This window comes from Paramormyrops kingsleyae, chromosome 7, assembly GCF_048594095.1.
Source record: "Paramormyrops kingsleyae isolate MSU_618 chromosome 7, PKINGS_0.4, whole genome shotgun sequence".
Taxonomy (NCBI): Eukaryota; Metazoa; Chordata; class Actinopteri; order Osteoglossiformes; family Mormyridae; genus Paramormyrops; species Paramormyrops kingsleyae.
In genome coordinates this window covers 1,075,980-1,091,527 of record NC_132803.1, presented here as the reverse complement: position 1 = coordinate 1,091,527, position 15,548 = coordinate 1,075,980, and the positions used below count along the sequence as shown (strand labels likewise).

Here is a 15,548-nt window from a genome sequence, read left to right as displayed (position 1 = left end):
ATTAGGAGGACCGCCAGCACCCTATCTGGACGTCGGGGCCCCAGAGAAGTTATACCAGCCCCAACTGCATAAAGGTCACCATACCCAACGCAGAGGAGACACAGAGACGCCGCGAGGCCCTGAACCCGGCATGTCACAGTGAGTAATGACAGTAACAGAGGCACCGTGAGGCCCTGAACCCGGCACAGTGGGTAATGACAGGAACAGAGGCACCGTGAGGCCCTGAACCCAGCACAGTGGGTAATGACAGGAACAGAGGCACCGTGAGGCCCTGAACCCGGCACAGTGAGTAATGACAGGAACAGAGGCGCCGCAAGGCCCTGAACCCGGCACAGTGGGTAATGACAGGAACAGGGGCACCGTGAGGCCCTGAACCAGGCACAGTGGGTAATGACAGGAACAGAGGCACCATGAGGCCCTGAACCCGGCACAGTGGGTAATGACAGGAACAGAGGCGCCGTGAGGCCCTGAACCCGGCACAGTGGGTAATGACAGGAACAGAGGCGCCGTGAGGCCCTGAACCCGGCACAGTGGGTAATGACAGGAACAGAGGCGCCGTGAGGCCCTGAACCCGGCACAGTGGGTAATGACAGGAACAGAGACGCCGCGAGGCCCTGAACCCGGCACAGTGGGTAATGACAGGAACAGAGGCACCATGAGGCCCTGAACCCGGCATGTCACAGTGAGTAATGACAGGAATAGAGGCGCCGCGAGGCCCTGAACCCGGCACAGTGGGTAATGACAGGAACAGAGGCACCGCCAGGCCCTGAACCCAGCACAATGAGTAATGACAGGAACAGAGGCGCCGTGAGGCCCTGAACCCGGCATGTCACAGTGGGTAATGACAGGAACAGTGGCACCGCAAGGCCCTGAACCCGGCATGTCACAGTGAGTAATGACAGGAACAGAGGCGCCGTGAGGCCCTGAACCCGGCACAGTGGGTAATGACAGGAACAGAGGCGCCGTGAGGCCCTGAACCCGGCATGTCACAGTGGGTAATGACAGGAACAGAGGCACCGCCAGGCCCTGAACCCAGCACAATGAGTAATGACAGGAACAGAGGCGCCGTGAGGCCCTGAACCCGGCATGTCACAGTGGGTAATGACAGGAACAGTGGCACCGCAAGGCCCTGAACCCGGCATGTCACAGTGAGTAATGACAGGAACAGAGGCGCCGTGAGGCCCTGAACCCGGCACAGTGGGTAATGACAGGAACAGAGGCGCCGTGAGGCCCTGAACCCGGCATGTCACAGTGGGTAATGACAGGAACAGAGGCCCCGCGAGGCCCTGAACCCAGCACAGTGAGTAATGACAGGAACAGAGGCGCCGTGAGGCCCTGAACCCGGCACAGTGGGTAATGACAGGAACAGAGGCGCCGTGAGGCCCTGAACCCAGCACAGTGGGTAATGACAGGAACAGAGGCGCCGTGAGGCCCTGAACCCGGCACAGTGGGTAATGACAGGAATAGAGGCGCCGTGAGGCCCTGAACCCGGCACAGTGGGTAATGACAGGAACAGAGGCACCGTGAGGCCCTGAACCCGGCATGTCACAGTGGGTAATGACAGGAACAGAGGCGCCGTGAGGCCCTGAACCCAGCACAGTGGGTAATGACAGGAACAGAGGCACCGTGAGGCCCTGAACCCGGCATGTCACAGTGGGTAATGACAGGAACAGAGGCGCCGCGAGGCCCTGAACCCGGCATGTCACAGTGGGAAATGACAGGAGAGCAAATCCACTTCATTCTTGGAAATTTTATTTACTCTATAAAACGATAAACAACAGATAAAACTCCAATTTCCCCAAAAAATATGTCCATTATTTTGCAGGTCTGATTCTTTTTAAAACCAAGCAAGACTCTGTCCATGAGCAGTTGGCCTCAAGTCCTCAGGCACACGAGCAGAATTAAGTCACTGTCCTATTTACTTATCATCCAGCTTTCCACCATCCTCAGCTGTTCCAGCTGGGGGTCTCACGTCTGCATCCTGATTGGCTGAGAGGTGAAAGGAAGAAAACCCTTCATCCAATGGAAGACCGGGAGAGTTCTCATTGGCCAGCAGGTTGCTCTTGCGCAGACGACAGGCCTGCTCATAGGGCGGTCGAATCGGAGGCTGGGTGGGGGGTGTGTATTTGTATTCCTTACTGGGGTCCAGCTAGAGACAAACAGAAAAATGTTTTAAATCGGATTTGCTAAGTCTGCCAAGTTCTAACTCCAGTCAGCACCACATATATGCAAAAATGTAAAAATGTTCATTTTAACAGACACCAGCAACTTCAGCTTGCTGTCATAGCAACCCAGAGAGCACCTGGAGGGGATAGGTCCGGTCCGAGTCAAAGGCACTAAGATCCCCGCAGGCCAGGAACGGCACAATGACCCGGTTTGGTCCCTCAAGCTGGTTAAAATCCACATCTGGGACAGAACATCAGAGGCAAAGTGACACCTTGGCATCTCACATGTGCCAACCGCAGTTAAGCTTGTGTATGAAATATAACGTACATGAGCACAGCATTAAAGGGGAGGAGACTGCAAGAAAAGGTCATGCCACTGTATGGTAAGGTGCCAGAGTTAAAGGGAAGGAGACAGCAAGAAAAGGTCATGCCACTGTATGGTAAGGTGTCAGAGTTAAAGGGGGGGAGACTGCAAGAAAAGGTCATGCCACTGTATGGTAAGGTGTCAGAGTTAAAGGGGGGGAGACTGCAAGAAAAGGTCATGCCACTGTATGGTAAGGTGCCAGAGTTAAAGGGGAGGAGACTGCAAGAAAAGGTCATGCCACTGTATGGTAAGGTGCCAGAGTTAAAGGGGAGGAGACTGCAAGAAAAGGTCATGCCACTGTATGGTAAGGTGCCAGAGTTAAAGGGGAGGAGACTGCAAGAAAAGGTCATGCCACTGTATGGTAAGGTGCCAGAGTTAAAGGGGAGGAGACTGCAAGAAAAGGTCATGCCACTGTATGGTAAGGTGCCAGAGTTAAAGGGGAGGAGACTGCAAGAAAAGGTCATGCCACTGTATGGTAAGGTGCCAGAGTTAAAGGGGGGGAGACTGCAAGAAAAGGTCATGCCACTGTATGGTAAGGTGCCAGAGTTAAAGGGGGGGAGACTGCAAGAAAAGGTCATGCCACTGTATGGTAAGGTGCCAGAGTTAAAGGGAAGGAAAGAGTATCTCACTGCATTTTAAGGTGGCACAGTGTCCAGACGTGTCTGAGATGCAGGTTGCTCACCATAGCAGTGATCCAGCAGGGGGTTGGACATGTTGGGGACGTAGCCCTCGGGAGGGGCATACCTCTGACACACCACAAAGGCTTCTGAGGGAGAGAGAGTCACAGCCCACGGTCACCCCCCCCTCCACATACACAGGGAGGTGCGTACTTCAGCACTGTGTGCAAGCTAGTACCCATCTAGAAGTCCTCTTATGGTGAACAAGGTTAAAGCAACATGGTGAACGGTTATTAAAGGTGACTAGGGTGCCTGCTGTCATTGTGTCCTCCACATGCCTGCGGTGAAAACAGGTCAAACCCCAATGTGTGGCGGAGGGCTGGGACATGCCACTCACCGATGCTCGAGTTGCGGCTACTCCTAGGCTTGGCACATGTGACCTCGCCAAAGAAAATCCTGAGCTGGGAGTACAGAAGGGTGACGTCCTTTCCACGGAATATCTACAAAGGCATAGGACATGAGGTCAGAGCCCACATCTCCCCAGAGACCAGTGCAAACAGCAGCTCATTTACATTTAACAGGCACATGAGTGAGGATCAGACAACAGGGTCAGTCCCTAATGCAGCTGGGGTTAAGGGCCAGCAATGGGATTTGAACCAGTGCCCTGCTGTTCACAGAGCCACACAGCATCCCAACAAGTCAGATGGGTAAACCCCAACCCCCAACCACACCTTACCTTTGCCACAAAAGTTCCTCCATATTTCAGGACATGAGTGGTGATGTTCAAAGCCTATTGGGGGGTAAAGAGCACAGGTATTACACAAGAACAGCTGATCGGTCTAAGACCTCCCTTACCCAGAACTGTAACTAATTTTCACTTAGGTTGTTTAGCAGACACTTCTACCCAAAGTGACTTAAAAACCAGGCAGATAAATTATCACAGCATACAGTCGTCAAGGAGCCAGCTGAGGTACAACAGCTGTGAGACTGAACTTCCAGTGAGGGACCAGGAACAATGCAAGATGACTGTCAGAACAACAGCTATACAAACACTACTTAGTATGTGATATGAGAAAAGCCATTTGCATAAATAACACCAAGAGGATCTAGTAAGAACCGAGCCTAAAAGTGAAAGAATCTACTGGTGCCAAGTGAAATCATCTCAATGGAACAGCAGCAAAGACAGTGAGCTGGGCATCAGGGTAGAATGACACTGGAATTGGTTATTTATTAATAAATTCAGATCAGCCAGTTCAGCCGGCCAAACTCACAGCGAGCAGCAACTGGGCCTGGATGTACTCATCCACATCATGTAGTCCAGTCACTGAGGAAACAGGAAGGAGGACCAATCAGCAGTTTCTGCTAGAACCATTGGCCAATTGGGACAGGATCACAGCTTTGCATTGTACCCTCATTAACAGAACCATCTGTGACACTGAAATATCTGCCTTTAAACGTTTCATTATATGTAATGCAAATAACGCTGAAGGCTTCCACTGATAATCAAGATTAGCTTCTAATTTCATTAATTAATGCCAGATTGGTTCAAAATTACTTGCTATTTACCATCAGGGGCACCGTCACAAACCACAAGGTCAGCAGGCTGCCCCTCAAAGTGCTTGATTATTTCCTGGGCTGTGGAAGTCTGAAGAGAGAGAATATCAGTATACGGAGTACACCCCAGTATGTAAATGTATGTATATAACGGTAAGTGATGTGCTGCGCTCAGTGAGCCATAGCCCCCCTACACCTGCCTTTGTGATGTCGCCCTGGATCTGTGTCACTCCCGGGAGTGGAGCCATGGCCTGAAGATCGACAGCAACGATCTTGGCCTGCTCCTTCTCCTGCTCCTTCTCCTGCTCCTCCCCTCTGCAACAACACAAGGGAGGGTACCAGTGACTCTCACACATAGGCAGTTTTACTATAAGACACAGGTAGGCAATCCCTCCGGGCCTCATGAATTTTTATTTGTGTTTTTTTACATGCCCACAAAATGTCAGTAATAAGATGTAAAGGGATTTCTAAGTGTTACTTATGTAGGTAGAAAACACTTTTTCTACACTGCCAAAATGATTTTGTGGTTTGTTTTAGCATTATAAACACTTTACTTAGGATGGTGACCCTGCAAAGACAGTGGACTCAAAGACAGAACCCTCAGTAACACTCGATAAAAATCTTGTGTGAATCAGTACAGTGGTCTCAGTGTCGAGCATATTCTCACACTATGTGTAGTTGCCCCAGTCCTGAAAAAGTGTCAATAAAAATGTAAATAAATCCCTTATCTGTGCTTAACTGTAGTTTTTCTTCTGCATTCCATTTCTGGCATAACATCCTATTTTTAGAAAGTAATTCACACCACCAACCAAGCAGCGAAAGATGGGAAATGACACATTTTATGGCTTCAGGCTATTTGGAGGGGGGACCCTAAGGGAAATCTATGGGACTCTGACTGCAAGTTTGTTTATGTCTGCAGCAAACACTTTTTTTTTTTTTTTTTTTTTTACACAATAGGCTATACAACAAAGAAATCAGAATATCGAAAAATCACATCAGCTGCAGTTTCGGCAGTTGCTGCACTGGATTGCTCTGGCCTATGAAAGCTCTCAATCCTCGGGTAAACACGGATGACGTCACTGACGGCATTGTAAACAGATGTAGTTTTTACTATGTTTGCACAATTTAGCTTGTTCTTTGGAAAAATGACTAAAACAGATATGGATCATTTGGCCCTTACTGAGTTACGGACACTGAGGTCAGCATACTTTGAGCAGTGGGTGCTTTGTTATTCATGTAAACAAAAAGGAAGTGCACATTTCGACTGACATCCATGTTGAAATACTATAAGTATATCACTTTTAATGGTATTATGATCAGAAAATTACTTAAAAGTAACAGAAACCTTGATGTTTTTATTTAATCGGTTTCAGACTTTTTTTTATTTCGAAAGAACAAACACACGTTTACACAAGGTCTTTGTGGGGATTCCAGTCATTTCTATGGACATAACCCTAATCCCAAGTATGACAACCTTTTACTCGGTAATTCTTATGTCTATTCAAATGTCTGTCAAGCACCCAGGGGGATGGGAGCTTTATAGAAGTAAACGGGATTTTGATCAAGCACTTGTCCAGCGCCTTACCTCAGTTTTCGGCTCAGAACTTGGCTCCAGCTTCCCGGAGCCGCGCACAAGTCCACCGCTCGCCGCACACCTGCAGAAAGCGCACCGACTTTGTTGCATTACAAGATAGACTTTTTATACATTCCTTTGCCTGAGTATTTCTGAATGAAGAGATTTTCTGGTAACAGGGCGAATCACTGAACTCGGACGCAGCCCACTTGCTTGTGAACCACGTCACGGAGCTGGGGCCCACCTTTAAAGAGGTTGAACTCCTCATCCAGCTGCAGCAGCTTGAAGGCACTGCGGGCGCGCCAGCCCTCCTCTTTAGCGAGCCGGTAGTAAATATCCCGTTTGTCTTTGGAGGAACGACCCATGGCAGCAAGCTGTCACACGACCCTTTTGTGTAGAGAGACACGGCGGATGACTGTTAACGCTGCGATATCACCCTCATCCAGCTTCAGCTCAGCCTCTTACTTTGCGATACAGTACTTTACTGTACATTTATTTATCCAGCCTTCACATTCAGGACGCAAACTCACCTATTCGATATCAGAAATGCCCACGGCAAGAAAAGAAAAAACAAATAAATAACCGATCACCATCAATGTTAAGTTCTCAACTGACAACGTTTGTAAACCCGTCATAAATTGAAAACACAAACACATTACGATCTCCAGACTGCTACTGCGTGCGAGGACCCCTCTGTCCAATAAAATGAGACGCCTTCTCGCTGAGCTGTCCTGAATGATGCCTGAATAAAAGTGTTCTTATTTTAAAAGTGGGTGTCGCTAGTTATAGCATTTTATATATATATATGTAACATACGTAGAACATAAACAAATTATATCATATATATAGTCTGTCTGAAGCTAAGCAAGTTTGGGTCTGGCCAGTGCTTGGATAGGAGACCAGTTGGATTGTTGGACTGTGAAGATCCTGGTGTTTTACTGTAAGGCAGGGGTCTCCAACTCCGGTCCTGGAGAGCTACCGTCCAGTAGGTTTTCTATCATACCTGGCTTCTGATGAGCCACACCTGTTCTCAGGTAAATACCAGGAGCAGGTGTGGCTCATCAGAAGCCAAGTGGGACAGAAATCCTACTGGATAGTAGTTCTCCAGGACCGGAGTTGGAGACCACTGCTGTAAGGCCTCATTAAGGGTTGCTTGGTATCTTTTGGAAAAAGTAGGGGTGATGTCCTGGCTAAAATCTGGCCATCTGTTTTCTCAGGTTACTTGGGGGGGGGGGGGGGGATTGTGTATGGTGAGAACTAGGGTGTCTGGGAGCAGTCTGGCTGTGCAGGCTCCACACACAAGGGGCCACAGGGGATTTGAACCCTGGTCCCTGGGGTGGGAGGGAGCAGTGCTATCCACCCCAAATACATATGCTGCTTTGGTCTGGGGAAAAAATGTATTGATATTATTTGTTTCCATTTATATATGTGGGATACATTTTTGTTCGCTGGGAACAGGTTAAACACAAATGTAAGCAAAGCAATCAACGAAATCGGAACAGCGGAACGTGTAACCTTGGCGGGGTGGTAGGAGCTCAGTTTGTCCACTAGATGGCAGTGTTCACAAGCGGATAGACGTCCTGTTATACAAATAGTATAAACAGTTGGAATGTTTAAATAATGTTACATTTCAACTGATCAGAGATTAAATCGGATTCATATAAAATGTAACCAGCGTATCGTCAGGAGTTTTAAATGCGACCATATACAATTTGCACATGTACGTTTGTATATTGTATGTTTTCCTGTTCTGATGGTAATATACTTGGAGTTTTGAGTTCAAGATGTATTCAAACGGAGTAGCGGCGTAATCTCTGAGGAATAAGCAATGTAATCTAGTTTTAATAATTGTACAAAGATGCTCTTTCTCTTTTTAACTCAAACTATGAATGAACATGAAGGTGATCATTTCAAAATGACATCAGCGCATCAGTCTCGGTCCGGGAAAGGTGATTACGGCTTGGGTCGCTGTTACGTCTGTGCGCTGATTGCAGAGCTGCAAACTCTCCCGCATCTAACGTGGCACTCACTTTCAAACTCTCAACCTCACGCAAGAAATCTTACGCCAAATACATATTATTATATTATACATGTAAAATTAGCTACATCAAAAGCGCTGAGGTAGTTTGTAAACCCTATAGACAATTTACAAGGTAACACAACTCTTATACATACATGTAAATGCGTGTGCAGACTAGTCTCGAATTGAAAACCTCAGCCAGCTGACTAAATTTGGCTGTGAATGTCAGTACTGAGTATTATTATTGCCCGTGTATCTTCTGTAATATGATATAGGTGTGAGAGAATGAATTCTCGATGAAATCAATCTGTGGCCCTTTTATTTTCAAATTGATCCATTTGTAAGAGAACAAACACAGTGTTATGAGCCACTGGTGTCAGTGTTATCTACCCCTTGTGACTCATGAACTCAGTGACACTGTGTCCTGTCTCCTCCTGCAGGGGGGCAAACAGACAGTTTGTGATTCAGCAGGGACGGACCAATGAATGGCGGTATTTCCCATTACGTTTCCCACAACCACCTGCTGGCTCCACCCACCAAAGCAATGTCAGTCCTTGCCCCGATCGCTGACGTGAGTGTGGGGTGTGCCACTGAAGACTTTTGATTGGCTGGCGCTGCCTGTGGGACCATTAAGGGCAGGGTCTGCCGTTACTCTGTACGTTAGCAGAGGACATAGGGGGCGGAGGGAGAGATTGCTGTGGTGTCTGAGTGAGGAAAGGCTAGGTGTGCTGGAGAGTCTTGGGCTTCTCAGCACTGCTGAATCTGGGAAGATCTCGACTAAAAAGCATGATATTTCTGCCAAAAATGCCTTTTATTAAAAAAATATACAGGTGCGAATTAAGGTGGGGGCTAAATTAGGGTGACCTGATAATCCATGTCAGGGAGGACACTTGGAGCTACTTCGGGTTTTACAAACTACTTTCAAACTGAAAGGCTCCTGTGCTCGGCTTAGTAGATCAGCTCTTCTTGCGCTTTGATTGGTTTGTTTCCTTGACTGAAAGACTCATCCAGCTGTTTCACATTAGCATTAGTGACACATGCATGATTATAGGAGACTGACCAATCGGCACACAGCAAGAACTCAGTGCTCAAGTGAAATCCAGGTCCGTTTAATTGAAATGGTAATTTACAATTCCTGTCCTAGCTCAGAGTGTCCTCCCTGACATGGATTATCTGGTCACCCTAGGCTAAGTTTTGTCTAAATGCTAATCCCTACACTACTGCTAGATCAGGGGTCTCCAACTCTGGTCCTGGAGAGCTACTATCCAGTAGGTTTTCTATCCTACTTGGCTTCTGATGAGCGACACCTGGCCCTGGTATTTACCTGAGAACAGGTGTGGCTCATCAGAAGCCAGGTAGGATTGAAAATCGACTGGATAGTAGCTCTCCAGGACTGGAGTTGGAGACACCTGTGCTAGATTCTTGTGCTGTTTAACTTAATGTTGCTATTCATTTTGCTGCTTCTTTTAGTCTGTGTTCAGTTTTATGTTATTTATCTGGGTTCTTGTTTTTTTTGTTTTGTTTTGTTTTTTTTACCAGAGAGTAGCAAAACATTGTTTCATTGTACTGAATGTATAATGACAATAAAGTTTCATTCATTCATTATAAGCTGCTTTGCCACCTCTATGCATCTACTCCGGGACAGTAAGGACATGCTTATTGTACCATTAAATTTGAAACGAGAGATGGGACAGGAGGAAGGAAGACAGGTGTGCCCAACCAAGGATTCAAAAGGACCTAGACTACAATCTGAATGGTTTAGAGGGGGGGTGAGCTATTATATCACACCTAGGCCCTTTCTGTGTAGATATGTTACATTGATCTTAGTTGTTACAGTTGGCTGTGTAGATATGTTACATTGAACTTAGCTGTAATGGTTGGCTGTGTAGATATGTTACATTGATCTTAGCTGTTACGGTTGGCTGTGTAGATATGTTACATTGATCTTAGCTGTTACGGTTGGGTGTGTAGATATGTTACATTGATCTTAGCTGTTACGGTTGGCTGTGTAGATATGTTACATTGATCTTAGCTGTAATGGTTGGCTGTGTAGATATGTTACATTGATCTTAGCTGTTACGGTTGGCTGTGTAGATATGTTACATTGATCTTAGCTGTAATGGTTGGCTGTGTAGATATGTTACATTGATCTTAGCTGTTACGGTTGGCTGTGTAGATATGTTACATTGATCTTAGCTGTTACGGTTGGCTGTGTAGATATGTTATGTTGACCCGCACTCCCTAGTTCCAGGTATTCAGTCTTGCTTTTAAGGCTTGAGAGTGATTTACCTGTAATATGTCAGGCACATGTCAAGGCAGGGAGTCCAAAACAGGATTCAAATGGAGGACAGAGCAAAGGGAGAAGGTAGGTAGGTGTGTGTGTGTGTGTGTGTGTGTGTGTGTGTGTGTGTGTGTGTGTGTGTGTGTGTGTGTGTGTTTAAAACCTGTTATTTTATATTTACATGTCCCCACAAAGATCTGTGAATGCAAGCAAAAAACTAAAAATGCCAAAAGTCTCGTATTTTGTTTGGTTACTTATGGTTAATGTTAGGGCTGGGTAGGGGTTAAGGTCGTCATGTTGGGATTAGAGTTTTTCCCATAGGAATGAATGGAGAGTCACCACAAAGATATAATTACAGACCTGTGTGTGTGTTTTGGTTGCAGCATGACTCATGATAAAAGTTAATCTCTAGTCAATCTATGGTCACATGTCCCGCCCACCCTAGGAGATCCCACTCACCAACCAGGCCCAGGTTCTGAGGTCATCTTCCCCAGGCACACTGATATGGCCATCAGCATGCTCAGGCCCTGACCTATGCACACGTGTGGTCAGCACTCTCTCTGTGGCCTCTTCACCTTTAGGGTGACATCATATGCGTTGAGCTCATCTCAGTATCTCGGGATGCTGGATCTTTACACCCAGAACTCTACCCTCTGCTGCGTCCCCTGAACAGTCGTTAAATGTTGACATTGTTGCACAGTGTGGTATATGTTACATTACAGTTAAACCTTCACAGGCCAGAACATAGATCAGTACAGCAGACATTAGACCTACGTCATATAAGTTGCGTTGGGTGTAAATTATTGCCTGCTGCTGAGCCATTACCTTCTTTATTTAATTCTCCCATACTTCCCACATATCAGCGGCACCTCAGAGCAATAATTCAATGCAAGCTTTTACTTCATGCCCACCACCGACACCACACATGAATCGATGGCCTTTCGCTCTCCTCTAATGGGCTTTCAGGTAATTCAGGTATAAGTATTCTGAGTATATAAAACAGTACTCAGGATTGCGGCAGCCATTCGCTGGTCTAGCAGCATTTATATTTTCAAAAGTATCGTTCATTATGAGACACAGACACACCCCCCACTGGCTTTTCGTCCAATTTCTCTGTCTTTCAGAGCCACCAAATGCCAACTATCTGCCCTGATAAATATGTCAGTGAGGCTGCGACGCTCGCGGTCGGTCGGTTTGCGGCATGTCGCTGTGGCGCCGTTGTTGGAATAGGTGTAGCTGGCAAACTATCCCTGGCTCCCTCCTCCACCTCTGCGGCCGTCCGCATCGCTGCAGTGGCGCCAGAGACATGCGAGACCCTGTGCTGTCTGTGCTGTCTGTGCTGTCTGTGCTCCATCTGGCTACGTCAGCAAGGCCGCCCCAAATGTCAGACAGTGGCGAGAAGCGGCCCGACGTGCATGGCGCACACACACACTCCCATGCCCACTTCCTATGTGAGAAGTACCTGGTTCTCTCGCCCCACCCTGAAAGCGGCCCAAGGTCAAGCAGCACAGGCAAATACAGACACAGTGACACCCGGTTCCAAACGTGTCTGCAGAGCAAACGAGATCAGAGTGTGTATGAGGCGAGTCTTATGAAACGCAGGCTGAAGGGGAATGCCTAATGAGGCTGACGGAGCTGGAGGGGGGCCTCCATGCATCCATGTGTGCTGTGGGAATGAGTCAGCAAAGGGGCTGTGCTGCAGGACTGCTTAGTGGCCACTTGGGGGCAGTGTGACACTTGGTGTTTGCTGGGCGAGGAGAACTGAAATTCACTGCAAGCTGCACTGTCATCAGCACCCTCCCCCCACCCCCAACAATGCAGTACTTGCACTGGAGGGCCACCCCACGCTTATTTGGACCAGCAGTATTGCAACAATCTGAGCGGCGACACGGCGGTGGACAAAGCAGCTCAGCCATCACACACACACACAGACAGACACACACACACACAGACAGACACAGACACGCAGATACACACAGACACACACACACACAGACACACACACACAGACACGCAGACACACACAGACACACAGACAGACACACACACAGACACACACACAGACAGACACACACACAGACACACACAGACACACGCAGACACACACACACAGACAGACACACACAGACACACACAGACAGACACACACACACACACAGACAGACACACACACGGGGCTCCAATGACATGGCGTAGGGGGGGGCCTGGGCCGTACACCTGGGGCGGGCGGAAGCCAGTCCAGTGAACCCCTCCCAGTGAACCCCTCCCAGTGTGGACCTCGCAGCTACTGGTGCTGCGTCCCTCTCAGCCCAAACCTCCCTCATCTCAAACTCCTTCTCACTGACATTTGGTTCACAGTCAAACGAACGTGTCTGCCTCCTCTCCCTGCTGCCCCCCCCAGACTGCTGCATACCATCATTCTTGTCTCTCCTCCCCCCCCCCACGCTACTTCCCGCAGCTCACGCATGCACAGTGGTAAGTATGCCGCAGACACATTAACGCTCACACCCATCACACGCCCCCCCCGCCCCCCCCGACAGGCCGTGATCGAACAGACAGCTTCCTACCCACACCAAGCCGCTCGTTCTAATTTTGTGACCCCCCCCAGGTCTGTGCAGCATGGGGGAGGGGCCCTCTTTCAGCAGTGTTTAGCATTATGATCCAGGACATAGGTTTCATTTCAACATTGGTAGGGACTGACGGAGATTAGCCTTGGACCTCCCGGTGCTGTAAACACACACAGCACTTCCACAGTATTGGTACAGACATGTCTCTACCTTCCATACCCAAATATATGCCCTTGGTTATTATTCATATCAGACTCACTTACCATGCAGGAAACAGTCCTGTATCTAAATTAGATGAAAACATCAGGGTGTGCTTTCAAATTCCCAGGGGCCTCACACCTGCTGAAACTGAGAGGCCACCGCAGGGGCCACAGATGTGCCCCAGCTAGAGAAACTGCGCAGTTGCACCCTTTACTGTGCATGCAGCTACTGTAAATCAACACCCTGCTTAATAAGCAAGGCTCTACTGTAAAAGCAGCACATTTACAGAAGAGTCGCGTGCAGTGGCCAGAGGGCCAGTTCAGTAAAGGACAGAAAAGCAGAGGTGGGGGTGTGGGCACCGGAGGGGTGTGGCCAAAGTAGGTGTGGCTAAAGTGGGTGTGGCTAAAGTGGGTGTGGCTAAAGTGGGTGTGGCTTGTGCTGACAGCTGTCGCTATAATGTGGGTCTGTATTAGTCTGCATTTTACAAGCATACAAATCAGAAACAGCAACAATACCTGTGAGAAAGCGCTGTGCTCCATTCCTCTGTTCGCCTATTAAAATGCCACATATAAGAGCTAAAATTACATCTTAGATTACCATCTGTTTAAAGGGGTAGTGGACTAACTTTCCCTTAAAGGGGCGGCTGCACTGTCTAGCTTTGTCTCCAGACAAGGACAGGGCTCATGTCAGGAGGAGGGCCCTCCCACCGCTCACTCAGCATGTCCTTAGTAGCCTGAAGGGGCTGCAGATCCCCACTATACCATCACACCAGGGCAAAAGTCAGAAGACAACAAAGCTGCCTTTATAAGATGCACATAACAGCGAGTGAGTCGAACAGGACTGAGGTTAATGCCTTCATCAGCCTGCTGGCCCTCAGGCGATGCTGACCATGACCCACTGGGGGCAGTGGTGGCTTGATGGTTAGGGAAGCGCACTTGTAATCTAAAGATTGCTGGTTCGAATCCCCGACCAGCAAGGCACCACTGAGGTACCCTGAGCAAGGTACCGCCCCCAAGCACTGCTCCCCGGGCTGCTGCCCCCTGCTATGTCACGTTGTCACATATGGGTTAAATGCAGAGGACACATTTCATTGTTGTGTGCTGTGGTGTATCAACAATGACCACTTATCACCAAATAGAAAAAATTTACAGTCTCTTGGAACATCACAGAGTGTCACATAGTCTCACGCAGTCTCATGGAGCGTCATGCAATCTCACAGAGTCTCACACAGTCTCCCAGAGTCTCACCCAGTCTCATGTATTGTCACACAGTCTCCCAGAGTCTCACCCAGTCTCATGGATTGTCACACAGTCTCCCAGAGTCTCACCCAGTCTCATGGATTGTCACACAGTCTCCCAGAGTCTCACACAGACTCATGGAGTGTCATGCAATCTCATGGAGTCTCACACAGTCTCACAGAGCCTCGCAGATCATCAGGGAGTCTCACACAGTCTCATGGAGTGTCACACAGTCTCGCAGATCATCAGGGAGTCTCACAGAGTCTCACACAGTCTCATGGCGCGTCACACAGTCTCACACAGTCTCACACAGTCTCATGGAGTGTCACAAAGTGTCACACAGCCTCACAGAGTGTCAGGGAGCCTCACATTGTTTCACTGAGTTTTGTGCAGTCTTACAGAGTCTCAGGCAGCTTCACAGAGTCTCACAGAATTTTATAGACACTCACAGAGTTATCCTTCTCATCTATGGCAGACATTTCTCAAGACCACGATAAATCTCCACTGTCACATTGGTCATATGCTCCACAATGCAGGATGGCCAAAGATGAAAAGGTTGTGTGATTCTCTGAATTTAGAAGGAGACAGAGATGAGCTGATACAGTAGAGAGAGAGAGAGACAAAGAGAGAGAGAAACAGAGAGAGAGAGAGGGAAACCGCAAGGAAGGGATACCATTGTTGATGCATTGCAGATAAACTGCAGACTGCCACAGTCTGCACGTCCTGGGTCTGCCTCCATATGATATCACCCCACTGACTCTCCCCCCAATGTTGTTGGAGCGTTGTGATGACGTTATCCCAGAAGTCCTGTGTCTGGGACCACATGGCTTTCCAAGTCCAGTTTAAATGACACATGACTCTCATTAAAGGTGAGTTAAGGTAACCAGGGCAGGGCTTTCGTGCAGAAACCTAGAGTTTACCAGGTTTTTTTTATTGTTCAGTGCTGGTGACCACTGAGAAACTGGGGT

General features: G+C 48.2%; 1 protein-coding gene across 1 annotated transcript; it reads right to left on the bottom strand.

The window, feature by feature from the left end:
- Nucleotides 1-1,735: 1,735 nt before the first annotated feature.
- ftsj1 (FtsJ RNA 2'-O-methyltransferase 1) lies at nt 1,736-6,988 on the bottom strand. Its single transcript, XM_023791227.2, has 11 exons — nt 6,804-6,988; nt 6,518-6,660; nt 6,286-6,355; nt 4,901-5,015; nt 4,713-4,791; nt 4,418-4,470; nt 3,883-3,936; nt 3,544-3,646; nt 3,212-3,295; nt 2,303-2,406; nt 1,736-2,149 (listed from the first exon to the last, which is right to left on the bottom strand). Exons 2-11 carry the CDS (start codon nt 6,636-6,638, stop codon nt 1,919-1,921), a joined length of 1,014 nt encoding a protein of 337 aa, XP_023646995.2. The 5' UTR covers nt 6,639-6,660; nt 6,804-6,988; the 3' UTR covers nt 1,736-1,918.
- Nucleotides 6,989-15,548: the final 8,560 nt, after the last annotated feature.

Bases quoted from the DNA above. Each gene is read 5' to 3' on its own strand.
- ftsj1 (XM_023791227.2), bottom strand. From the start codon at position 6,638: ATGGGTCGTTCCTCCAAAGACAAACGGGATATTTACTACCGGCTCGCT. The intron at 3,937-4,417 runs GTGAGTTTGGCC...ACCCCCCAATAG, and splicing joins AGGCCCAGTTGCTGCTCGCT to GCTTTGAACATCACCACTCA. The intron at 3,296-3,543 runs GTGAGTGGCATG...TCTCTCCCTCAG, and splicing joins TAGCCGCAACTCGAGCATCG to AAGCCTTTGTGGTGTGTCAG.